General features: G+C 44.7%; 1 protein-coding gene across 5 annotated transcripts in view; it reads right to left on the reverse strand.

Moving 5' to 3' along the window:
* DENND2A (DENN domain containing 2A) overlaps positions 1 to 27,376 on the reverse strand; it is a 114,004-nt gene that overhangs the window by 19,820 nt on the left and 66,808 nt on the right. For 2 of the 5 annotated variants that reach the window (XM_059711984.1, XM_059711981.1), the window contains 11 exons: positions 26,674 to 26,801; positions 24,621 to 24,742; positions 17,948 to 18,148; positions 16,512 to 16,605; positions 15,744 to 15,794; positions 14,508 to 14,695; positions 10,484 to 10,593; positions 9,234 to 9,303; positions 7,157 to 7,300; positions 3,211 to 3,351; positions 1,440 to 1,588 (listed from right to left, as the gene is read on the reverse strand). In XM_059711984.1, the coding sequence (XP_059567967.1) occupies positions 1,440 to 1,588; positions 3,211 to 3,351; positions 7,157 to 7,300; positions 9,234 to 9,303; positions 10,484 to 10,593; positions 14,508 to 14,695; positions 15,744 to 15,794; positions 16,512 to 16,605; positions 17,948 to 18,148; positions 24,621 to 24,742; positions 26,674 to 26,801 (1,398 nt within the window). The remainder of the gene's footprint in view (positions 1 to 1,439; positions 1,589 to 3,210; positions 3,352 to 7,156; positions 7,301 to 9,233; positions 9,304 to 10,483; positions 10,594 to 14,507; positions 14,696 to 15,743; positions 15,795 to 16,511; positions 16,606 to 17,947; positions 18,149 to 24,620; positions 24,743 to 26,673; positions 26,802 to 27,376) is intronic. The other 3 variants (XM_059711979.1, XM_059711980.1, XM_059711982.1) reach the window with 3 other exon arrangements.

Raw genomic sequence — 27,376 nt, forward strand, 5'->3', positions numbered from 1 at the left:
TCTGTGCTCTGATGAGTAGCTATGTCAATGTCTTCCAGGTGAGCCAGACTTGGCTTGTTAGTGGAGGGGGCACAACTGAGGTTGGAGAGCCCCCAAAAGGAAGGCTGAGCCAAAGCCCCCAGAAGTATGCAGTTAAAGCGACAAGAGAGGTGGAGAACATGCCCCGTCTTCTGAGCACAGGTCCAGGCCTTTCTAAGATCATCCTTTTCCCACCCCCAAAGTCAGGCCTGAGAACGTACAACTAGAGACAGTGGGGCACTGAGCGCAGCTGCCAGAGACGCAGACAGTTACTAGAGTGTGATGAAGTCTGACCCCGGTCACTGAAGGGTTATCACTCATCCTTGGCTTCCAGGGCCTCAACCTTGAGAACTCTGGTCTGAATTCCCCAGGGTCCAGGGAGCTTGGAGAGCTGCCCAGCGCCCAGCGCCAGCTGCAGGCTCAGAGACAGGCCTGCTTCCCAAGCTGAGCTGACGGAGTGCCCAGGGAGTACAGTAACGGTGACATCGAGAGTGAAGAACTGGAACACAGGGTGGAGCAGGCTGGGAGAGCCAAGTGGCTGCTGTCCAAAAGCAACATCATCAAGGTGACCAGATGGCGTGGTGGGGGGGGCTGGATTCCATCTCCCACCACGCCCCCTGATGAGCTCCACATTCATGTGCTTTGTCCTTTCCATTCCTTCTCTTTTCTTCTTCCTCCCTTTTGTTTTCCAGACTTGAGAGGCGTATTTCCTCTCTGAACCACAGTGCTTCGATTTTTGCGTTTTGGCAAATGGCCTTCTCTCCAGATGGACTCCTCAGCTGGCCTCGTCTGCTTCTGGCCGGTGGGCCCTCTCAGCCGGGCCCGCATTGCAGGCTGTCTGGAGCTGCAGCTGCCACTGAGGCTCCTGTGCCCTCAGTTCAGAGCGAAGGCGGCTCTGCTCAGCCACAGTGAACTGCTTTGTGCTCAGCCTCCTGTCTCCTCGCCCTTGTACAGGCAGCTGCTTTTGCCTGGACTATGTCTGAGGCTCAGGGGGACCGCGCCTGTGCTGGGAGTGAGTGCCCTCTCCATCTCCAGGACGCACCCCTCTAGCGAGCCCTCACAGCACTACTGGGTGGTTTGTTCTCTTCCCTGTCGCCCCACTGTACTGAGAGCTCCTTGAGGGCAGCTCTGGGTCTTCCCCCCTGTCCCCAGCACATACATGGTAGAGTACCCAACACAAAGTAGAAGGAGTAAAAAGTAGGCCCAATACCAGGTAAGTGTTGCAGAGCAGTGCAGGCCGACCTCGTTTCACACCACTCGTGTGCTTCCGAACCTGCATCTTAGATGCCCACTGACTCCCACCGTCACCCCAGAGGAGCCTCCTCTGAAATCCTACGCCATCACCGACCCCCACCCCGGCATCACACAGTCCAAGACTGCCTGCCATGCAAACACTTTATCAGAAGTAGCCCAGGTTGTACCTGAGCTTGTCTGCGATGAAGATGACCCTCCTTTCCAGAAGCAGGGAGGCAAACACACAGAGCAGGTGGCGGATGCTGAGAGAAGAGAAGAGGGACTCAAAGTCCACATGTTCGAGCCGGGAGTCCAGCGGGCGGCACAGTTCAATCACCTGCCAGGGAACAGGAGCAGCCATGAAGGGCCCGCCTACTCAGCCAGGCCGCTCACGCAACAGGTCGTCCTCTGCAAGGGCGGCCCACTGGCAGGGTAAAGGGAAAGGAAAACGAAAGGGATCGGGGAACAGAAAGAACCCAGGGCCCTGGTGGCAGGTACAGGTGGAAGGGAAGCACGTGCCTCACACCAACCGTGAGACGGAGGACAGTTCGGACGAGGCGGGGAGAGGATGGCGGAAGCAGTGCCCTTGGACCAAGGTGGTCGGAGGCTCTCCTGGACTCCCCACAGAGTTCTCTGACTGTGGACTGTGTGCTGTCCCTTAGAGCCCCGCGGGTGAGCGTGGGTCTCCGGAGGAAGTACCGCCTGGAGGTACGGAGTCACAGGCTCACTCAGAAGGACCAGCAGGTCCGAGCAGCACTTTCCAGACTCACCTCCTCTAGAAGGACTTTCTTAAAGGACCAACCCCATCCCAACCCCCTGATGTGGAGCCTTTCAGCGCTTACGTTGAATGTGTGTCTTCTCATTCCGTATTTGCTGTTATGTTCCTGAACTCATTGTGGTCACTACTCATGTGCATGTTTTTTCTCTGTAAGGAGCTGGCTCCTTCACAGAACAGAGACTGGTTTTCACTCTTAGCACAGTGCCTGCTCAGGGCTGTCCATGCAGTGGGCTCACTAGTGCTAACACCCCCAAGGCCAAGCCGCCTGCATCTGGTGTGGGATGTTTCTCCAGCCACAGGGGACTGCTCTTCTCTATGCTGGGAAATTGGGTTGTTCCGGAATGTCCCAGACCCATCCTCCCCCTCCCCGCCTCCACCCTGGCTCCACAGGTGACTTGCTCTGCCAGGGACTTTGGACCTAGAGACCCAAGTCTGAGACAGATGTGCCTCCTGAGGTAGCAGAGCCACAGAAGGGGAATGGGAAGAATGCAAACCAGCTCCTGCATCAAATGCCGGCCCAGCCAGACAGGAGCGCTCTCAGCGTCTAGGGTGAATTAGGAGTAGTCCCTGAGCTTGTCCTCCCTGAAAGTAATGTTTTACATAATGGAGTTACAGAGGTGATGCAGACTAAAAACATGAACAGGTTCATATACAATTCAAGAGTGCAATGGGCCTGGCTGGCGTGGCTCAGTGGTTGAGCGTCGACCTATGAATCAGGAGATCAGGGTTCGATTCCCGGTCGGGGCACATGTCCAGGTTGCAGTCTCAATCCCCAGTAGGGGGCATGCAGGAGGCAGCCAATGATTCACTCTCATCATTGATGTTTCTCTCCCTCTCTCCCTCTTCCTTCCTTTCTGAAATCAATAAAAATACCTCCCCCCCTCCCCCAAAAAAAGTAAAGAATGCAATGAGCTATACTGAGAAACCAAGAATGTTCAGTGCAGGTCCCTAACCTGGAAGGCCAACATCATGCACAGAAACACATGTGCTGCCATGGCGCAGTCCTGGGGGCTGCTCTCTGGGCCGGAATCCTGGGCTGGATGCACTGGATGATGACACCGAGGGGCAAGAGGACACCACCGAACGGGACAGCCCACCACAGGCCAGCCCCTTAGAGCCCTCGGACTTGGCTGTCTGGGCCACTCTCTCCCCCAGGAGAGGAAAGCACTCTGACCACTCACCTCAGTTCCCGTTCCTGGCAGGAAGTTCTTGACAATGATGGTTTTGCCCAAGGCTGGGAAAGGGGCTTCCATGACACTCCTCATGAGGGGCTGTACCAGGGCAGGGGAGATGCCTCGGCGTTTTTCCACCTCATCCAAGATCTGCAAGGGTCAGAAGAGCAGCTCAGCCATCCTGAGCCAGGGCACCAAGGGGTTGCCTGTTCTGGATGCAGTGGGCCTGCCATGGAGACTGAAGAATCATGGGCAGCCCTGCTGTCCTCATCAGACCAAGCTTACAGTCTCTTCTACCCTGTGTTATTACCCCAATTCTCCCCCCTCTGTCATTACTCTCTTTGCCATGTGACTTTTTTTTTTTTTAAACAGGTTGTTATCTTTTTTTTTTTTTTTTAAAAAGATGTTTTTATCCATATTTTAGAGAGAGAGGTAGGGAAAGGATAGAGAGATAGGAACACTGATCAGAGAGAAACATCATTGATCAGCTGCCTCCTGCATGCCCCATACTAGGGATTGAACCCGCAACCCAGTAACTGAACCAGTGACCTCCTGATTCATGGGTTGAGCGCTCAACCACTGAGCCACACTGGTCTGGCTTCCATGTGACTTTGTAGTTCCTCCCACTATGTATATGTATATTTAGCATATACAGATATGCTAAAAGCCCCTGAAGTGTATATTTTATTTTATTTATTTTTATTTTTTTGAAGTGTATATTTTTAAATGGGTGAAGTATATGGTGAGTTGTATCGCAATAAAATTGTTACTATAAAACTTCAAATGCAAGACGCTTCACAATCTATTTCAATTTAAATGCCATTTATGGGTTTGGGGAGAGGTAGGAGAGGGTAAAGGGGGATAAATAGTGGTGGAAAGAGACTTGACTGTATATCTATATAATATACAGATGACATATTATACAACTGTACTCCTAAAACCTACATAATTTTATTAACCAATGTCTCTCCAATAAATTCAATAATAACTTTAAAAAAAACCCAAAACCTCACACTTCAATTATACCTTAATAAAACTGGAAAAGAATTGGGAAAATAAGCCATTTAAAAGAATATCACATGTACCTATTCAACCCTTGATGTATGGCTAGTCTGAATTGAGATGTGTTGTAAGTGTAAAATAATCAGTGGATCTCAAAATACAAAATAAATAATGTAAAATATCAATGACTTCATGTTGATTACATGTTGAAATGATAGTATTGTGGATATATTAAATACAATTTATTATTAAAGTTAAAAAGATAATATGGTAGTTCCTTAAAAAATTAAACATAGAATTATCCTATGATTCAAAAATTCCACTTCTGGGTACAAACCTGAAAGAACTGAAGGCAGAAACTCAAACAGATATTTGTATAGTCATGTTCATAGCAGCATAATCCATAATAAAGAGCTAAAAGGTGGAAACAACCCAAATGTTCATCAACTGATAAATGGATAAACAAAATGTGGTATATACATATTGTTCCGACTTAAAGAGTTAAGAAATTTTCACCCAGGTTCTAACATGGATGAACCTTGAGGGCATGCGCTAAGCAAAATAAGCCAGTGACAAAAGGATAAACAGTGTATGATTCCACTGACATGCGATGTTGGAGTAGTCAAATTCACAGGGACAGAAAGTAGAATGGTGGTTGCCAGGGGCTGGTGGATGGGGTGGGAGGGAATGGGGAGTTAGTGGTTAATGGGTACAGAGTTTTAGTTTGGGAAGGTGAAAAGGTTCTGGAGATGGATGGTGGTGGCGATTGCACAACAGTGTGAATGAACATAATGTCAATTAACTGTACACTTCAAAATGGTTAGAATGGTAAGTTTTATATTATATATATTTAGCACAATAAAAAGCAAATAATATGGCAAAAATTTTTAAAGAATTTCATAGGGAGGTGGAGACAAATCAGGGGAAAAATATATTAAAAGGCTGCTCAGGGGAACAATAACGAAAAATGGTTGAGGAGCACAGGGCCAGTGGGATGAGGGTGCCAGTGCTCGGCCCAGGCCTTCAGAGGCCTTTGGAGGCCTGCCTTTGCGTTTTTGCTTGCCTGCTTGTGCCTCTGCTATAGCCGTAAGAAGAGCAGACGTGGGCCAGCTCTCTGTCTAAAGAGGATGACAGACATGTGGCCCAGACCCAACCGGACTTGCAGCCTAAAGCAGATCTGCCAGCCCAGATCAGCCAACCCCCGCCTACTCCTAGCACATGAGGGAGTCCAGGGGAGATGAGCAGAGCCAAGCCCTGACCTGCATGTCTGTGAGAATAAATGATTGTTGCTTTCAGCCACTGTGGTTTGCTATACAGCATTATTGTGGCAATATTTAATGATAAACCTTCTTCAGAGATTCTAAGAGCAGTTCTTATCCATGATTCCTATCTGGACTAAAGAACAATTTGCCATTTTTGTCATCCTTGTCCCTCACCTGAAAATAGCTTGAGTTCTAGGGATCAGTTTGCCAAAGCTCTGTTTCTAATTCTACCCTGAGTATTTGCTGTACCGTCTTTGGCAAGTCATGACACTACATTCTTAAAATATCCCTGGTCACAAAACTGACGTGAAATCCCAGGATTGTGCCTCACACAAGCATGATGGCATGTTTACTTGCTCCACATCCCCTGCACAGGACATAGCAACGAAGCTCACATGAATTCCAAAGCTGTCTTTGGAAGCTAACTCACATGAGCTGTTTTACTTCCAGCTTTCTTTCTTTTTTTTTAATTAAATTTTTTTTTTCTTTATTGATTAAGGTATTACATATGTGTCCTTATCCACTCATTGCCACACCCCGTTCTCCCCTCCCCCCCCCCCAGCTTTCTTTTCTTTGGGAGGAGCAGGAAGGGAGAGAGAGAGACATCTACCTGTCGTTCCACTTACTGATGCATTCATTAGTTGATTCCTGCATGTATCCTGACTGGGTATTGAACTTGCAACCCTGGTGCATCGGGATGACGGGCCAACCAACTGAGCTACCCGACCAGGGCTACTTCCAGCTTTCACATAAGTATTCTCACAATAACAAACGCTGTGACCTACAGCCTTATCTCTGCCTTTAAACCCATGCCAAAGACTTGCAGGAGCAGCAATTTATAAATGACCAACTTTAATGTAGAATGATTACCACCAGTGGAGTGGAGGAAAGAGCATGTCTCAGATTACACGGATACTACTAACTATTTCAGACACACTTGCATAGAGTGTAAGTTCTATCTGGCAAGAGGTCACGCTCTATCAGCATGATTCAGGCTTCCTCTGCGGTTGGTGGAGGGGGGGCAGGAGGTAGACTTTTGTTTTGGAATGCTTTTTAGGAAATGCTGCCTCACACCCATGGACAGCAGATGTACGACTTCAATTCTCCATAAGAAAGCTCAGACTGAAATAAATGCTGAAGGATTTTATATAAACTTATGAGTATCTCCAGTTAATAGAGGAAACTTAGCTATATCTGACTTTTGACATTAGCATGATATAGCATAATAATCTCTTATACACCAATTTAAAATACTGCGGCGGATGGGCCAACTCAATATGGCAATTCCTGTGTCTTGGTATATTAGCAGAAGAACAAATTATATTAAGATTTCAATAGACTTAGGGCATTATTACAATAACAAATCATATACACATAGCACATATACACATATGTACATCGATACATATACATACATACATGCATCATAGTGGGTTTTTGTCCAGCAAAAGCAAATATGACCAAAGATAATGCTTAGAAGAAAAAGAATAAAACATGGGAAATTTTGGGAAGATCCTCTGCCCCTCCCATCCTTAGCTACAATTACTTTGATTCTCTCCTGTTCCCCAGTTTCTGAGCCCTGACCTTCATCAACTGTTATTTCCTGATGCAATGATAAGAGAATAGAGGCCACTGTGAGGGGAGGAGGAGGAAGCGGGAAGGAAGAGTGGAGAGTTAGATTATAAAAGTACCGGAAGTTGGGGGTTTCCTGTGTCCTTCTGGGCCCTGCCTCCTTTCTCTGAGGCCCAATTCCTCACCTTTGAAAAGAGGCTGAAGCATCCCAGGCGGCTCACGATGCAGTAAACTTCAGGGAGACGCTTCCCTTTGCCACCAGGCTTTTTGGAGAGAAATACAGGAAATCATGAGTGCTACCAACTTCAGGGAAGGAAAGAACCCAAAGATTTCTGAGTGCTATCGTTTGTCTGATGTTTTCATGCACCATACCTTCGGACAACTGTTGTGCACACAGTAGGTGCGCAACATGACCTATGTATGTAATCATAAATAAGACGCATAATTTGTTTACCCAAATCACTATAATTCCTTGTAAGGAACTATATGTTTATTATAATAAACTTTTAAATAAACTATATGTTTATTATTTTGATAATGCCAAAGGAGAAATAATTTCTGAAAATCCTTTTTGGAAACTGACTTTTAAGCTAATTTTCAACAAAAAACAAAATCAATCTCAATACTTTAATTTTACCAACAAAAATTATGATCCTATTTAACTTTTTCAAGGATTATCCATACTTTTTAATCAGTAATTAATTCAACAGATATTTACTGAAGAGCTACTATGTGCCATGCATTTGCATTACTCTTTTTTATTTTAAGAATGCTTTTATTGATTTTAGAGGGAGAGGAAGGAAGAGAGAGAGAGAGAGAAAGTGAGAGAGACAGAGAGAGAGAAATGTCAATTGACTGCCTCCTGCACGCCCTCCACTAACCTGGCCATGTGCCTGACCAGGAATTGAACTGGTGACTTTTATTGCATGGGACGATGCCCAACCAACTGAGCCACACCGGCCAGGGCCATGCATTATTCTTTTTTAAAATATATTTTTATTGATTTCAGAGAGGGAGAGATAGAAACATCAATGATGAGAGAGAATCATTGATCAGCTGCCTTCTGCACGCCCCCTACTGGCGATCCAGCCTGAAACCCAGGCACGTGCCCTTGACAGAAATTGAATCCAGGACCCTTCAATCTATAGGCCAACGCTCTATCCACTGAGCAAAACTGGCTAGGGTACATTATTCTTTTTTTATTTGAATAGATTTTTATTGATTTTAGAGAGAGAAGTGAAAGGGAATGAGAGAAACATTGATGTGAAAGAGAAACATCGATTGGTTGTCTCCTACACGCATCCTAATTGGGGATTCAACCCATAACTTGGGCATGTGCTTTGATCAGGAATTGAACCCATAACCTTTTGGTGCATGGGATGGTGCTCAACCAACTGAGCCACACATTATTCTTGACTCTAAATTATATTAGCCTATGTCTAAGACTAAAATCATTCTCAGTAGAAAATGATGTGTCACTACTAAAGATTTTCAAAGGAATGGGTACAAGTTTTCAAATGTTTTAGCACAGTCAGTATATTGGGATAGTTTATGACTTTTAAAGGCTTTAAAGGAGACACTTGATCAATTATTTGCACCATGAACGATAAAACCAACCCTTTTCTGTACTTAGCCCCATTATGAATGTTCTCACTAAGGTACCCAGGTCTGTTTAGCATGTTTTATTAGAAAGAACATTTGGTTTAAGAAGAGAAAGTCTTTTACTTGGTGGGGAAAACATTGGAGAAAGTATTTTCTTTCCAAAGGAGACATTGTCCAATGTAACAACTGTTCCTGTCTGTCAGTAAGATTCAGCTGAGGCCCCCAATCTTCCTCCATATTCTTAAAAAAAAAAGTATTTTATTGATTTTACAGAGAGGAAGGAAGAATAGAGAGTTAGAAACATTGATGAGAGAGAAACATCAATCAGCTACCTCGTACACAGCCTATACTGGGATTGAGCCTGCAACCAAGGTATGTGCCCTTGACCAGAAATGAACCTGGGACCCTTCAGTCCTCGGGTCAACACTTTATCCACTGAGCCAAACCGGTTAGGGCTCTTCCTCCATATTCTTAACCATCCTGGTTAACCTGCCACACCGCCTGTCCCTTCTCTCGTGGCACATGGTGAAACCGTGGGAAGCCAGCACCGGCTCTGTGCGGCACTCTTGCTGACTGAGAAGCAAATGTACTAACCAGCAGTCTTCGGCAGTAACCGAACCTTCTGCCTCCGTCTTCTCCAGTTAAGACAAATGAGAATGTTTCACTGTGGTGGGGAAAACAAGAGTACATTATGAAGCAAAACAAAACAAAGACACACCACGGTGAGCGCTGTAAACGTTCTGAAGGAGGCTGTCCTGGCTGTCCATCTCTGGCTGGGACTCGGGTCACCTCTCGCTTTGGAGTCTGTCAGGGACAGGGAGCTCTAAAGTGTCACTGTGTCCTCAGAGGATTTTTTTTTTTCACTCTGCGATCTCATATAATTCTTTCACCTGAGCCATCCCAGGACACAAAACAGTCATTTACTGAGCACTGACTGTGGCTACTGCCTTCCATGAGCATGAGGGTGAGGTCGCATGCACTGGTCTAGGGATGCGACTCAGTGAGGGAGAAGCTGACGAGAGGGACAGTCCTGGGCCCCCTCAGAACTGCCCTGGGTGTGGCGTTTCCAGGGGACCGTCTGTTCAGAGCCACCTCCAGGCTTGGGCTGTCCTTAGAGGCTGCTGGGTCAACTTTGAGGAACACAGCAGCCCTCAAACATTTAGGATACACAGCCTACTGAGTTTGGTCAGTTGCTGAACATCTGATAATAAAATTTTTATACCTAGCCACATGGGCTAGAGCAGAAATGTGAACTAATCACAGTCTGAGTAACAGCTGGAGGGCTACTGAAGAAATGCCTCAGTGGACCTGGGCAAGATGGGTGATGGGCAATGTTTCCCTGGACTAGGAATGACCTTATTGCCCTTCACAAAGGCTCATGAAGTAAACAAATGCGCAGACCAAGTGAGCAGCCTGGGAACCTGCATACTTAGCAAGGTTATTCTTATCATCGGGAAAGTTTTAAAAGCACTGGTGAGGGGAACCTCAGCCCAGGCCCATAAAGATTGCTTAACGGTAGGCCTGACTTACGGGGTCTGCCATCTATGACCCCATCTCTAGTTCTCGTATTAGTCTTTTTAAAAAATGTATATATTTTTATTGATTTCAGAGAGGAAGGAAGAGGGCGACAGAGATAGAAACATCAATGATGAGAGAGAATCACTGATTGGCTGCCTCCTGCAGGCCCCCTACTGGGGATTGAGTTGGCAACCGGGGCACGTGCCCTTGGCCGGAATTGAACCCAGGACCCTTTGGTCCACAGGCCAACACTCTATCCCCTGAGCCAAACTGGCTAGGGCATGCCTTAGTCTTTGAGGGTGGGGAGGGGAGATGCCAGCACCTACCTAGTAAACTGCTGGACGGGAGTCCAATCCTTGGCATCGGGGAAACAGAACTGGGGGATGGCCTTCAGCTGGTCCTCAGCCTCTCTCATGAACTTGAAAGACCTTTCCAGCTGCAGGGAAAAGGGCAAGAGAAGGTTGGAGAATAAACCATACCATGGGAGAATGAGGCAGACCACATCTCCAACCTTCCCACAGTCATGACCGCCACCTTTGAACCCCCTTCCTTGGAAGGGTTTCCAGCTCATTCTGCTGAGGCCATTTCCCCCCAGGCCAGTTTTAACTATGGTCTTATGGGGGAAGTCAGGAGGAAAAGCTATGTGTGCTTTAGAGAAATGTCTTCTATGCCTACCATTCTGGAATATAACTATTTTAATCAATACGGAAAAACTGTCATAGCAATCCCTTCCAAATAGGAGACTCATGAGTATGCAGGGCGGAGCCTCAAATCAAGTCTTCAAACCTCTGGGCCCAGACAAAGCTGCCTGTCCTGCAAAAAAGTGTACAACACTTCTCAGCAAATACATCCAGTCACATTATATCATACAGTGAATTCAACTCATGTCAGAGTCCTTGAATGTCAGAGCCAGAAGGAAAATAGACATCATCCAGCTTCAGTCTTCTTTTAGAGATAAGGAATTAAGCCCTGAGATGCTAAGTCATCTGTTCATGATCACACAACTGAGCTAGGAATAAACCTGATCTTGCCCCGGCTGGTACAGCTTAGTTGGTTGAGCGGAGTCCAATGCACCAAAAGGTTGCTGATTCGATTCTGGGTCAGGACACACGCCCAGGTTGCAGACTCTGTTCCCAGCAGGGGGCATGCAGGAGGCAGCCAATTGATGTTTCTCTCTCCCCCTCTCCTTCCCTCTCTCTCTAAAATCCATAAAAACATTTAAAAAAAATGATCTTAGTCTCTAGTTTGTCTTTCTCCAATTTATCTGACGTCATAGACTAGGTGAGCATCATCTTATTTAAAAACAGAACGAATGAATAAAGTCTGACTTAGAGATTATATTTAAAGCCATGAGTTTGCTTATTTTGTGTATGAACAGGAATCTGCGCTTCTAATTTTTTAAATTTTTAATTATTTATTTTTTTGGTTAATCCTCACTCAAGGATATTTTTTTCCATTGATTTCCAGAGAAAGTGGAAGTGGGGGAGGGAGGGAGGGAGGGTAGGAAACATCAATGTGAGACACATGGATTGGTTGCCCCCCAAATGTGCCTGGACTAGGGCCAGGGTTTGAACCTGTAACCCAGGTACATGCCCTTTACTGGGAATTGAACCCTCAACCCTCTGTTGCTCAGGCCAATGCCCTAATCACTGAGCCACGCCAGCTAGGGCCACATAAGCACATTTACAGGGAGTAGCACAAACAGATCCCTCTCACAAATACAGCCAGTATCACAGATGGCTGGAAAATATCCCAGTCTCTGTAAATTGTCATAGAGAACTGCATGAGAGCAAAATCTTATGGAACATGACAATGATTCCTAGCATGCAAATATGAAGTATAAACCTTGAGTATGGTGACTATAGGAGTGGGACATAAAACTCAGGAAAATGAATTAGAAAAGAGAAGGAGAAAGAAAGAGGAAGTGGTTCTTCTGATAGAGTGAGCGGAGTGAAGGAAGTAGATATAAAGTAGCCTGGCATGCAAAATACATGTATGGAATGGTCACGATAACATAAAAAATACATTTAAAGAAACACTGGCCACAAGACATATTTCCAGCGGGAGGAGGTTGTTAACTAGATTAGGGTGCCCACATAATGGAGCATTATCTAATTTTAAAAATGATGATTTAGAATTTGCAATCCAGGCATGTGCCCTTGACCGGAATCGAACCCGGCTCCTTCAGTCCACAGGCCATTGCTCTATCCACTGAGCCAATACATATTCAATTTGTATTAAATATGTTTATAAATAATCAGTGGTTTACAAAACATGATTAAAAAATGATACATGTACAGGATGGGACAAAGACTATTCAGTTGTGTGTACATGAAACATAGAGTTTCTTATATTACTCTTTATTAATTATTGTATTATTTTCTATATGAACAACTATAAACCTACTTTTGCCCCACACTGTTTTGCCAGAAGATCATAATATGAAAAAAGACTAGAAGAAAACACAACAAATGCTGTGTTGACCTCAATGGAATGAGATTATAGGTGACTTTTTCTTTTCTGTTTAAAATATGTTTTTATTGACTTTAGAGAGAGAGGAAGGGAAAGGGAAGAGAGAGAAATAAAAATGGATGTGAGAGGGAAACATCGCTCAGCTGCCTCCTGCATAACCCCTACTGGGGATTGAGCCCGAAACCTGAGCATGTGCCCCAACCAGGAATTGAACTGGTGACATTTTGGTGCATGGGTTGACACCCAACCAACTGAGCCACATTGGCCAGGGCCACTTGTTTCTTTACACATTTGCTGATTAATCTCTTAACAGTGAGTATGCAATTTTCCATGCAAAAAAGTTTCAATGTGGATGTCTAGTAGTCTGGAGATTCCAGGTTGGAAACTAGCATTCAATAGTGACGGTGATTAATTCATTAACTAATTCATGAACTAATGTCTTCATTCCTGAAACACTGATTAAGTACTGCCATATACAACATTGTGTTTGGCCCCAAGGAGTAAACAGGATGACAGGACAGTCCTTCCTCCCTTGGCGCTCGGTATGTGTGGTTCTCAATGGTATTGTGAGTCAGTGATAACCAGCAGCCTCTCTTGGCCAGGGGACATCGTCCCCAATCTAGGCGTGTCCATAGCATGGGGGTTTTCACGGTATTGTCCCTAGAAGTCAGCAGGATGAAGGTGACTGTGCCAATTTGGCTCACTTCATTTATGTAGAGTTTCCATCCCAAACTCCAAGAACAGGGCTTTATTGCAGTGCTGAACCACTGAGGTGGGTCAGAGGGAAGGCTGACCCAGGAAAGGAAGGGATGGGCAGCTGGAACCTAGGCCTCACTTGGGTGGTGATGGCAAAGGAAGGCCCTCAGGGGGCCAGGACACAGGCTCCTCTCCACCTGAACACCCTCAGCCTTGGGTCTGCATGAACCCTACAGGGAGAGTGTCACGTGCTACCTCGTGAATCTTTTGTATGCTTACCTTTTTTTTAAAAAAATATATATATTTTTATTGATTCCAGAAAGGAAGGGAGGGAGAGAAAGAGATAGAAACATCAATGATGAGAGAGAATCATTGATTGGCTGCCTTTGGCACACCCCACACTGGGGATGGAGCCCACAACCCAGGCATGTACCCTGATTCATAGATCGACACTCAACCACTGAGCCATGCTGGCTGGGCTATATGCTTATCTTGTGCTCTCCTGTCAGTGTGAACAGAAAACACATTTTGCTCATCTTTGAAACCTCTGGGGCTGAATGCAATAGGGTTTCAGTAAATTCTGGTGGGATTGAACTAGAATGTGATGGAAACTCTTTAATACTGCTGTCAAAGCCTAAGAATAATTTACATAGTATTGGCCATGCCATTTGAGGCTTTATTCAGGGCCATTTCATTTTAGGTGCCATGATTTAATACATGGGTAGAGCCCAATACTCATAGCCATGAACCCTGTTAGAACAGAATAGGATTCCTGTATGTATGCACATACAGAGGTGCACGGTACATATACAGATGTTTATTAATTAGCATGGCAACAAATGTGACACTCCTTAGGGAGAGCTGTGTGGCTGGATGGGAAAGAGGCTTCTAGAATATGTTGGGAAATGTGGTTGGATAAGGAGACGGGGGAGGGGGGGAAGGATGGTACGGTTGGCAGAGACCACAGGAATTCAGGATGTATTTTTGATCACACGCTGAGTTCTTAGATCTCACCTCCTGTGACCTCCCAAATTCTCCAGCAGAAGTTTCTTCATGACATCCCTAATTAGGACCCAGTGTTGAGATTCTGGACACTACGTGATCCTCAGACTCCCACACCTCCCTGAGTCCATGAGTTCTGCAGTGGCCTGGCAGGCCACAGAGGCCGGGCCCACCCAGTACCTTCAGAGGGAACTGCTGGGTGAGTTCTGGCACGTAGGAGGCCCCTGCCTGCTTCTTGTGCAATGACACGACTACAAAGTACTCGAAGAGCTGCCTCTCCTGGTACTCGATAAGCTCTCGGTCAAGTGATGAGTATCTTGGAGCCTGCTTCAGGCGGGACTTCACATTGACCAGGCGTCGGCTATGAGCTGGGGGCAGGGAGAGGGAGAGAGAGAGAGAGAGTCTGAAAATAACCCATTTTCCAATGTGCAATGTCACAGAGCTGCAACAGGTTATGTAATTCCCAGCTCAAAGTACTTTTCTAATCCTAAAAAAGTGTTCCCACATTTAAAAAATTAGTACAAATTCTTTCTTTGGGATCTTTGCCAAAATTCTGGAAGGAGAACTCTCTCTAGGCCGCCAGGCTAATTGGTAATTGGGGTGCAGGAACGTGGAATGTTGGGCTTCTGCTCCACCATGGATTTGCTGTCTGGACTTGGGGCTGGGCCGGGAGCAATCCTTGCATTCCTGTCAGATGGGGTGGAGACCTGACTCCTCCCCTCCCTCATTGCCCTCATCTTTCCAACTGTGGGATGTGACAAAACCCAAACCATAGAGCTTTTGGAGCTGGGAGCTTTGTAAACATCCCGTGTGACTCAACCAAGAGAGACCTGACTAACCCAAGAACTCCCATCTGCCTTCACCATTCTGTGCAATGGAAACGAGCCTGCTTTATTCTAGGTGGGCTGTGTAGCAGCAGAATGTTAGAGGTGAATGAGGCAGGGCCACTGGGTGGACGGATCTCCATCGCCTTATGACACAGCCCTGGGCTACAGCTTTCTTTGACTTCCACCTGGGGTCTGAGAAATTGCAGAAAACTCACCAAAGCCTGACCTAAATCACCACATTTTGATCCACAGGGACTAATTATTTCAATGATTTCATATGACAGATGAGGAGCTAGAGGCCCTGAGATCTTATGTGAGTTCCTCCAGATCATACAGACATTTGAACAATAGGGCCAAAGCCCCAGGTGTCCAGAGACAGGCCAGAGGTGGTATACTTCACTCAGGTGTGAAACACACCTATGACATAATGGAAAGGCATGGGAACAGTGGGGCCCTGCAGGTGTAGCCACCCTGCATCTCTGGAGTGGAACAGGCCCATTCTAGTCATGCTGAGGACTGACCCCCCCGCCCCCAAGCATCCTGAGCCCCCCCACACCCCCCCGTCCGGCATGGCTACTGCTCTTCTCACCTTTCAGCTTCTCCTCGGTGTCACTGTCAGATTCACTGTTCTCATCTGTCACTAGATCAAAAAAAGGAAGAAAGTTGCAAATGTGAGTTTTTCTGATGTAGGAAACTTTTTAAAAAATATATTTTTATTGATTTCAGAAAGGAAGGGAGAGGAAGAAAGAGATAGAAACATCAATGATGAGAATCATTGATTGGCTGCCTCCTGCACACCCCCTATTGGGGGGTTGAGCCTGCAACCCAGGCAGGTGCCCTTGACTGGAACTGAACCCAGGATCCTTCAGTCTGCAGGCTGAAACTCTATCCACTGAGCCAAACCAGCTAGGGCTGTTGGAAACTTTTTATATGTGATAGCACAAAGCCAAGATTTCTAGTTTAGAAGGACTGCTTTCCTTTTGTCTATTTAAATGTAATGGAAAAATTATGTCTTTGTCCAACAAAATGTATTTCCAAATTAATTCGGCCCTAGATTAGATGGTACCTATATCAAATTATACAGCAAAAGATACTGGCCTCTTTTACGCATGCTAAGCAAGTAGGGCTGCTCCCACAGTGAGGTTGGAGCATGCTGCCCTGGGCTCACTGGATGGACGGACAGGGGGAGAGGACCAGAGGACATGCCACCAAGCTGAGGTCCTGGCTGTTGGACCGTCCTGGGGACTAGGAAGACATCCACAAAGCACCAGCTTGTTCTCTTGGCGGCCAGCCCAAAGCAACAGGAATCCACTTCTAGGAAGAATCTGTTTTCAGATCCTCTGGGAGATGCTCCTACCTTTTCCTGAGTTGCTCTCTGTTGACTGGGACAGCCTCTTCACTCGTTTCTTTCCTCTTCGGGCCTCATAAATGGCATTGATTCGCAACACCAGCTGCCAGACACCAAGAGAAGAAACGCCAGTGTTGGCAGCCTCCTCCCCATGTGGGATCCCTTCACTGCCCATTCTCTTCCAGAATGATGGAGGGCCAGGGAAAGGGGCAGGGAGGAGACATGTCCCACTGGCCCACTGGCGTCTTTTCTGCCAGACAGGAACGTGGCTGTCAGGAACACTAAAGGAGGCCGCCATCCTCACTGGTGTATGAGCGGTGTTGTCTAAGTATGCTAACACCTCCAGCTGAGACACCAGGGAGGGTGATTTCATCGGTTAATGGTATGATGGCTGCTCCCCTTTCAATATTCCAATATCACTGTGGTTTGGGAAAAAGCTTTTGCCCCCAAAACAAAACAAGAAAAGGAAGAGAAAGCATAAAAAATCTCCCAGAAGGGCCCCTATCGTGGGAACCATGCCAAAGAATGTCTGAATGGGGAGGGTGCAGGGATTACGGGTGCTGAGTCCTCACCTCAGCACTGAGTGGTGCCATGCCATGGCTCAAGTTTTTATAAGATTTTGTGTAATGTGATGGTAAAACATGCTGATTTTTCTCTGGTTTGATCAGGCCTGTCAAAAGGCTATTTGACCCAGTGCCTGTGTGCTGTTTAAACGATGGCAATTCACTTTAATTTCAGGCAGTAAAGCAAGGGGAAATAAATTGGTGCAAATTAAACACGTGGATGAAAAAGGGGTCGCATACTAAACTGGAAAAGCTCAGGGGAGGCCTGCATGGAGGCCTTACAAACTCAGAGACTGAGAGTAACCACATCGGATAGTCTGAACATAAAAATTCCTAACTAAAAGCAAGTCATGGCAACAGTCATGTCCTAGGCTTACAGGCCTTGAGAAAGGTCAGCCTTTACCTTAAGTAAGCCTGTCTATAGTCTTTTTGCATCTAAGATAACATACCCTTGGAATGTCACAGTAAATCCTCCTTTCTTGGATCCCTCAGGGCATAACCACAGGCCAGAGCACCAGACCACCGGTGCTGTCTCTGCAGTGGGTGTGACACTGGCACAGGGCATGGAGGAAGGCGCTCTACTGCTTGAGGCCATGAAAGAGGAAGATGTGGCCTTTCGAGGCTGGGCAGTGGAACACGGTCTGAATCAGAAGAGTAGTTACAGCTGGGAGGAGGGTGGTGATGGGAAAGGCTACAGGGCCACAAGAATTATTATGACAAAGGCCCAGACATCCCATCCTGCTGGCTTCACGGTGTCCCCCTGGCCTGTGACAAAGCAGGCAGGAGAGGGCCCAGGACTGTCCTCTGCTCAGACTCCTCTGCAGCCTTCCTTTGCAGGAGGTGGGGTGCGTATCTGAAGAAGAAGTTTGCTGCAAGCCTTACCTTGGGTATCTTCCTCTTCTTCCTGCCATTTGGCAGGTCTCCAAGGTTAAAGAAAGTGTCGTCGGGGCTGCTGGGAGTGGAGGGGGGGCTGATTCTGGAAGGGGACCCCATTCCATCCCGACTCAGCTTCCTAGTGTCCAGCAGTTTGAAGTTCCTCCTGTCTGAATTTTGCCGGAAAAAAGCAGGTTTGGACAATAACTGCTGTGAGGGGAAAGAAGGATAAATAAATACTAAAGGGATGAACTGGGCGATCACTGGTGATGCCAGAGACCATGAGATTGAGAAGGGGAACTGGTCTAGGTTCCCAGGTCCGTTGGACTTGTCTATTAACACTTATCATCCAATTATGGAAAATTGGTATAATAAATAACGCAGGTCTAATTCTCTTTTTTTAGACAGGTGGGAACTACCTTGGTTTAATCACTTACTTAACAGATGAGGCTTTCTGACAACCCAAGGCACACAGTATACACGGTATACAGGGTATACACAGTATACACACAGTACAACACTTAAGCCTAGCTTTGACCTTGCCGCTGACAAGCTGATTGCCTCCTAGATATGGAATTTCATGTCTCTGGGCCTCATTGTCTTTCTAAAAACGAGTTGCTTTAAGGTTAAAAGCCAACCAAAAAAATTAGGTAACTCACAGAGCTCATTTTTCCAATGCACACTACAAATAAATGAGAAGATTAACAATTCAAAAGAAAAATAGGAAAAAGAATGGGAAGTTTATAGAAAAGAAAATACAATGATTCTTAGCTAAATGAAAAGGTTCTTAGTGTCACTCATAAGAGAAGTCACTCATAAGAGAAAAGAAAATTAAAATGCCATTGTGGAATTATTTTTCACTCAAAGATTAGCAAAGATAAAAACTTTGTTAACTCTCTTGGGGTGACTGGAAATTGTTACAACTCTATGGAGGGCAATGTAGCAGTATCAACAAAATCACAAATTGACATACCCTTCACCCAGCAATTCCAATACAAGTGTGAATTCAGTCCTATAGACTGCTTCAGCAAATTTGCCCTACTGATATGCTCATATTTGTACAAAGTTATATTGTACAAGGAAAGTTATACTGTACAAAGTCTATTGTATAATGTGCTATGATGTGTAAACATAAAATACTGGAAACAACCTAAATGTCTATCAATGGAGGCTGGTCAAATAAATTATTATAGATCTATACAGTGTAATACAATGCAGGTGTAAAAAATCGTAATGTACTGATATGGAAGGTTATCTCTGGTATAAATTGTTAAGCATAAAAAGCACAGTGCAAAGTGTAGGCTAGTCAGTATAGTGTGCTGGGCTTTGTATGTGTGTTTTACAGAGCTATTCTGCTGGTATATGCAGTTCTACAAAGAATCACAGCAACTCAGTGGTTTCTCTTGGGGAAAGAAAGAGGGTCCAGGAAGAGGAGGACTTCCATACTCCTTAAATTCTGAACCACATGAATGTATTAACTATTCACTAAAGTAAGAAATACTTATAAAATAACTACTTTGACTACATGTTCTCTAAAGGTACTTCCAAGACTCACATTTTATGAGACTATAAATACAGTTTCAAAGTCTCTTTTTCAAAATAATAAATTAGATAAGACAACCAGCAAAGGGCCTAATAAACAACAGGCACTCAGTATAAGTTATTTCTTTTTCTTTCTCTTTGTTTTTAAAAATATATTTTATTGATTTTTTACAGAGAGGAAGAGAGAGGAGGGATAGAGAGTTAGAAACATCGATGAGAGAGGCACATCGATCAGCTGCCTCCTGCACACCCCCCACTGGGGATGTGCCCGCAACCAAGGTACATGCCCTTGACCTGAATCGAACCTGGGACCCTTCAGTCCGCAGGCCGACGCTCCATCCACTGAGCCAAACCGGTTAGGGCTTTCTTTCTCTTATGACACTGACTTTTTTCATACTTTAATATGCAAACTGCATTTTTATTTAGTATATAGTTTATATTCTTTTGGAATCCCAGTGTTTTTCTTATTTGAATGAGTTCTCTATATAGATCAGATATTAACTATTTGTCAATTTTGCTGCAAGTGCACTTTTATTTATATGTTGGATATGTGGAATCTCTCGCATAACATTTTTATATATGAAAATCTGTTTATCCTTTCCTTTGTGAGAGATTTAATCTTTACCTAGAACAAGCATGTCAAACTCAAAGGCTAACACAGGCCAAGTAAACAAGGTTTAAGTTTATGTGGGCCGCAAAAAACCAAAAGCTTCAATTTTCATAGGAACATAGGTTTATTTTGATAGAGACATGCTGAAATAATGAGTAATCATTAACATAAAATAATAGAACATTTTAATAAAAATTAATATTTTTTCTTGAACATTAACTTACCAGACACTGAATAACTGCACAAATAAGCATAACACAAATAAACCTATTTCTCTTGCCCTAGCTGGTTTGGCTCAGTGGACAGAACAACAACCTGCGGTTTGAAGGGTCCCGGCATCAATTCTGGCCAAGGGCACATGCCCGGGTTGCTGGCTTGATCCCCAGTAGGGGGGGTGCAGGAGGTAGCCAATCAATGATTCTCTCTCATCATTGACGCTTCTATCTCTCCCTCTCCCTTCCTCTCTGAAATGAATAAAAATATATTGTAAAAAACACAAAACAAACAAACAAACCTATTTTTCTTGTCCTCTGAAAGCGAAATATTTCCCGTTACACACACCAAACAAGTCAGTACAAGACTAATGATGTGGCAATCGGCTGCTAAAATTCGCTGCTAGTATTAGTGGAGAGAAATGGTGCGCCTGTGCATAAGGCACGTAAGGGAAATGAATGCAACACGATTATAGTAATCAGTCAGCGAACGTTGTAGTCGTTATTAATGATTATGTATAATAGAATATTGTAAAAATTAAGTTATGAAATTTTTATTAAAACATTTCTTACATACTGTTACATTGGCTGGGCCGCATGCTGCCCGCGGGCTTTGAGTTTGACATGCTTGACCTAGAAAATCTATTATCTTTTTATACATTTAATAAATAATTCCATTTTTTTTCTATATGTTCTTAATTTATTTTGAACATAATTTATTCAGTAATCTGTCAATAATGAATTTTATTGTATGTTAGTTTAAATTGATTCTTCCTCATCTAACTTATCCCTATTTCATTAATGAATGAGCCTTTCTCTTAATATCATTTTATAAGCCCACATTTATCATATCTTGAACTACACAGAATAGGCTTATTTTATTCCATTCATTTCTCCACTCTTGTTTCGTTTCAAATAGTGTGTAACAATAACTTCAGGACCTTTTCTTTTTAAAGGCCGCCAGGAATAAAGGCTCCTAGCCTTTCTAAGTGGCCTGCTGCAATGTTTTATCATGGGCCTACAGGAAGCATCAATTGCTGAGCACTGCAAGTTCTGAGTACAGCAAGAGGCCACCGGGTGTGCTCACTATGGGCATCTTAATAATGATGCAGCACAAGAACAAGAAATAATAATGAGCCTTTTTTTAAAAAAATCCTCACTTGAGGATATGTTTTCATTGGTTTTAGAGAGAAGAAGGAAGAGGGAGAGACAGAAACATCAATGTGAGAGAGAAACATCAATTGGTTGCCTCATGTATGCACCCTAAATGAGGATTGAACACGCAACCTGGGTATATGTCCTGCCTGGGTATCGAACCTGTGACCTTTCAGTGTACAGGATGATGCTCAAATCAACTGAGCTACATTGGCCAGCGCAATAGTGAGCCTTCTTAAAAGACCAAATTGCATCAGCAATGAAATCCAAGGAAATGGCCCCAATTCTTTCACTGCATTGGAATCTTGTATCAAATTGTTGGCAAAAAGCAGGTACCTGTTTTTATTAGAGATTTTTTTTAAAAATATATTTTATTGATTTTTTACAGAGAGGAAGGGAGAGGGATAGAGAGGTAGAAACATCGATGAGAGAGAAACATCGACCAGCTGCCTCCTGCACACCTCCCACTGGGGATGTGCCCGCAACCAAGGTACATGCCCTTGAACGGAATCGAACCTGGGACCTTTCAGTCCGCAGGCCAACACTCTATCCACTGAGCCAAACCGGTTAGGGCAGAGATTTAGATTGTGTAGTGTTTGTTCAGAAACCATCTGACCTATGAAAAGGTCTGAGAGGAAAACAAAGAGAGAGAAATCAAAACTCGTCACACAATTTTCTAAAGGGTGTGAAAGACCTGGTGGAGGCTGCGTGTGGTCACACTGCTGGAGGGAGGGGCCTTGGAGTGCCCCAAGCACTCCCCCAAAGCCCCAGATGTCCAGGGAGCTTTCATGAGGGAGTGGAATTTCAGTAGCTGCTTAGCTGATAAAAAGAGGACTTGATGGGCTGTCCGAGCATTATCAAGTATGCAGCACAATCTGAGAATAGACATAGAGGTGAGGAAGAGCAAACAGACCAGCACAATAGTGAAGACATTCAATTGTCTGTGGAAGGCCTTGGAAAGTGAGGGTATAAGGCTTGGACTTTGCAAGGGTCAGCAAGTTTTTTCTTTTCACCCCCCTGAATATAAGCTTATTTTTAAAAGAATATATATTAAAGGCATTATTCTATGCATTTAGCAAATATAAATAGTACTTATGTTACAGGCACAAGTCTAAATGGCTTACAATGATTAATTTGATTAATCTTCATAAATCCCCGAAGAGGAGTATGCTATTATTATTCCTATTTTACCAATGAAAAACTAACACATGGAGATGAGATCATCTGCCCAAAGTCTCACAGCTAACAAGAGGCCTCGGCAATTCTGAATGGAGGCAGCCAGGCTCTAACACCTTTGATCAGATGCTGCCTTTGATCAGATGCTGCCTCTCGGTAGCTACGACTGAGTGTTGGTGTGGGGGGGCCTATGCAGGCAACCAGAGAATGCTAGTTAGTGATACATTTTCCCCTTAGGTGTCAATACATAAAAAATAATTTCTCCTAGGAGCCTATGTTTCCCTCATTATAAACATCAGTTCTTCCTTGTTCACTGTGCTGTTGGAGGTGTGGGATGGTGGATCTCACAGAGCAGGAAAAGAGCACGGCCCTTCTCAGGACCTAGCACTGTGTGCGCAGGCATTAGCGTTGCCTCTGGCTGCACGTCTGCTCCTTTCTAGGGCGTTTGTCCACATGACCCTTCCTTTTCTACTGGGACAGTCTAAATAGGTGAAAATCCTAGTGTAACGTAATGACATTACATTAAAATGATGAAATATCATTCAGGACCTTTCAGTGACTGGTAGAGGAGGTCGTCAAGGAAGAAGGAACTGCTTCAGCAAGTTCTAGGGTCCACATGTCACCCAGATGTGGCATGAATATTTGAGGAGCTAAATGGAGGGAGTGGAGAAGTCTGCAGCTGTCCCCAGAATGGGGGCACAAACCAGACGCCCAGTGTAGGACAGCAGAGAAGGGAGCGTGGACAGAGTCCGGCCGATGACTTGCAATGGCCCCAAACAGCCTACAGGGATCGGTGGCTATCGGACTCGTGCATTAGGAACTAGATCACTTTCTGCAGGAGAGCTGCCTCTGAACTTCCAAGTTCCCACTGACACGATGCCTACTTGCTGAGCTATTTTGGCGACAGAGGACCCAGGTGTTTTTAGTCCAGCAGGAAGGGGAAGAAAAGAGCTAAGCCTTTCTTTTTTGGCTTTAGGGAATAGTCACAACAGAGATTGTATATTTACTTTCTAGCCCTTTAGAGAAAAAGTTTGCTAATCCTGGGCCAATTATATCAGGGGGTAGTCAGTAGGCTCTCCTGGGAGGGGAGCTTTTGTATGTAGGAGCATTGTGAAATTAGGTAGTAATGGTATCCAGGGATCAATTATGAAGGAAATTTATTTATTAATTATTATTTTCTATGAAGGAAATTTAATGCCATGGTAAGGAGTATGAATTCAGTCCTATAGGCAATATGTTGAAATTTTGTATGAAACTCATACATTTCTACAGAGGTACCCATTTACTCATTCTTAAGTATCCTTACAGAGGTCTTCTACATGAAAAAACATATGTGAGATTACATATATACATATACTAGAGGCCCGGTGCATGAAATTTGTGCACTTTGGGGTGGTGGTGGTGGTCCCTCAGCCTGGCCTGCGCTCTATCACAGCCCGGGAGCCCTCAGACATCCTTAGTGCTGCCATGAAGGCAGGAGAGGCTCCCACCACCACCTCTACACTCTCCAGCCATGAGCCCAGCTTCTGGCTAAGCGGTGCTCCCCCTGTGTTGAGTGTCTGCCCCATGGTGGTCAGTGCACATCATAGCAACTGGTTGTTCTGCCATTTGGTCAATTTGCATATTAGTCTTTTATTATATAGGATATATATTCTTTCATTTAAAACCCCCCCCAAATGGTGTCTTTCTATAGTTTAGAGTTTGTTTTATGACATTGTTCTTAACAGCTCTATCGCTATCCACTATCTTATTTGCCTAGTTGGGGAGGTTTCTGAAACTAGAAGAAGCTAAAATGATACTTTAGGAAACTTTGTTGAACAGAAGGCTCCAGAATTAGAGGCAGAAAGAGCAGGAAGGCAGCTAATGTACATCTCGGAGCCTGGAGCTGAGGGTGGCCTGGCATTCCAGTGGAACCCAGAGCTACAGGCTGCTCAAGACATGGTGCTGGGGACCCCTTGCCCCCCAACACTCCCCTGAGGGCTCATACCTTGGTGGATGTGTCAGAGATTGAAGAGGCGGAAGAACCAGGAAAATTCAGGACACATTTCTTTCCCAGGCAGCGACCATGTAAGTCAATGTCCTCATAAGGGTTTTCTTTCGTTGGCAGGTCTGTGGTCAAAGGCAATGGGTCAGGAACTGGGAACATTGCAGAAGTTTTCCTTACCGGATCTACCTAGCATCCAGGCCTCTCCATGTGGAGATGTCTGATGTCTTGCTATCTATTTGTTCTTCTCTTGGTAACAGACCCTGATTTGTTCTTCTCTTGGTAACTCCCCATCTCCCGTTCTTAGATGTGTGAGATTAACTCCACTCCCATTTTAGGGCTTTAGCCAATCGGCGTCTCCAGAGTCCCTGTCTCAGTGACCTGTGCCAGGAAGGGCCCACACCCCAAGTCTAAGCCAATCCCTGCATGGCATTCATGGGCTCTGACGGTGAACAAGGGACCTACACTGGTCTAGCTGGGGCCAGCTTCGGGATTTTTGCTGGGACTTTCAGGATACAGACTCTCCCTCCAGGGAGCCAATGGCAGCCATCACGGGAACTTGGGAAACCTGCTGAGAATGGAGCTAACCTGAGACATAAGAAATGAGGAAGAAGCCAGTTCTGGTCACATGAGCCAACCAACTCTCTCTGTTGTTCCCGTGGGTTTCTGTTCCTTGTAAGGAGAGCTTCCCTGTCAGGTATACTCACTGCTGAGGAAAATCCAGATCTCATTCCTGCTTTGGATCTGGGAAGCCTAAAGGCAGGAACCCATCTCCAGCAGCTTGGACACAGCAATTCTGGAGTTCATTACATGCATGTATGTGTGTACATGCCTTCCCTGCCCCTTGTATGCGGTCACATGTGGGTTTCTTCCCCCACCCCCACTCCTATCCCCAAAATGCAGGTGCTGGTCTGAGCTCACACCTCACTGAAACTGTGATCTTCCCTGAAGAGAATTTAACTCACTGAATGTATTTATTTAAAATTTTGAAATTAAATTAACTGGGGTGACCTTGGTTAATAAGATTATATAGGTTTCAAGTGTATAATTCTATGATACATCATCTGTATATTGCATTGTGTGCCCACCACCCAAAGTCAAATCATCTTTTGTCACCATATATTTGACCCTTTTCCCTTTACTACATCCCCACCTGCCTTCCCTCTGGGAACCACCATACTGTTGTCTGTGTCTATGAATTTTTGTTTGTCACGTTAGTTCATTTGTTGCTTTCATTTTTAAACCCCACATGAGTGAAGTCATATAGTTCTTGACTTTTTCTGTCTGACTTATTTTGCTTAGCATTATATTCTCAAGATCCATCCATATTGTTGCAAATGATGGTATTTCATATTTTCTTATGGCTGGGCTAACTCACCAAACTTAAATACATACAAACTCTTGTGAATCTGAACCTGATTTTGGAATCTGAGAGAATTATTCAGAGCGAGGCTAAAGTTTCTTTATAATAGTATACATTCAATTTAGCCTGAATTTTTGATGCCTCATTACTGCCATATTCCTATGGTTTCAGAGAGAGTACGGTGGTCTTTAGTTTTCTTTCATTCAGTAATCCCTACATTACTGAGCATTTGTTATAAGCCAGGTAGTTTGCATACCACTTTCTCCAGTTCTCAAACAACCCTGGAAGGTAGCTAGCATCATCCTTAGGATACAGGTGAGAGAACTGAAGCTCAGAGATGTTAAGTCACCAGCTCAATGTTATACAGCTAATAAATAGCAGAGCCAAGATTGGATCATGGATATTGAAGCTCCAAGTCTCCAGCGCAAACCACGCTGCACCGCACTGCCTCCTTGGCTGGTCAACAGAGCCCTTCTTCTCCCCCCAGCCCATGTTCTCTCACATATTCCATTGTGGCCACTCTCCCATCCACCGACCTGTTCTCTCATTCATTTGAGTACATGTATGAGAGAGAGAGAGAGAGCGAGAGAGAGAGAGAGAGAGAGAGAGAGAGAGAGATTCAAGCACCCAGCCCCATTTCTCCCTTTCGCAGAGACACACTCATACCCATATACAGACATTTTGGCCTCTTACCTAGAATGTCTTCATAGACGTTCTCCTCTGATAAAGTGCAAGTGAGTCCCAGCTTAGTCTGTGCATACCAGTCGACCCTGCTGTTCTCAGAGGAAGACTGCAGTAAATCTTCAAACTCATAGGACTTTCTAGGTTGTAGCAGATGGGAGGGGGGAAAAAGGAACCCCAAGATCTTGAATTAAATTAGGCTGGTTCAGAGAATATATACCGAAAAAAATGTTTTTCTTGCACAAATTTCTATTACTGAAATCAACTCTGGTGTTTGTAAAACGGGTGTGAAAATCTTCAAATATGAGGTGTTTTTTTGTTAATCCTCACCTGAGGATATTTTTCCATTGATTTTTTTTTTTTTTAAGAGAATTGAAGGGAGGGGGAGAGTCAGAGAGAGAAAAACATCTACGCGAGAGAAACACATTGATTGGTTGCCTCCCACACATGCCCCGGGCCCTGGTGGATGGAGCTCACAACTGAGGTATGTGCCCTTGACCAGAACCCAGGACCTTCAGTCTGAGGGCTGACGCATATCCACTGAGCCAAACCATCTAGGGCTGATGTGACTTTGACTTGAAAGAATGTTTATACTATTATGCCAGGTAAAGATAGCAAAGTATATATCATAAATACAGTCCCAACTTTATAAGCAAACATACACAAAGAAAATAAAAAGAAGAAAGTAAAATACACAGTTGCTATCTCAGGACTG

Source organism: Myotis daubentonii, chromosome 10, assembly GCF_963259705.1.
Source record: "Myotis daubentonii chromosome 10, mMyoDau2.1, whole genome shotgun sequence".
NCBI lineage: Eukaryota > Metazoa > Chordata > Mammalia > Chiroptera > Vespertilionidae > Myotis > Myotis daubentonii.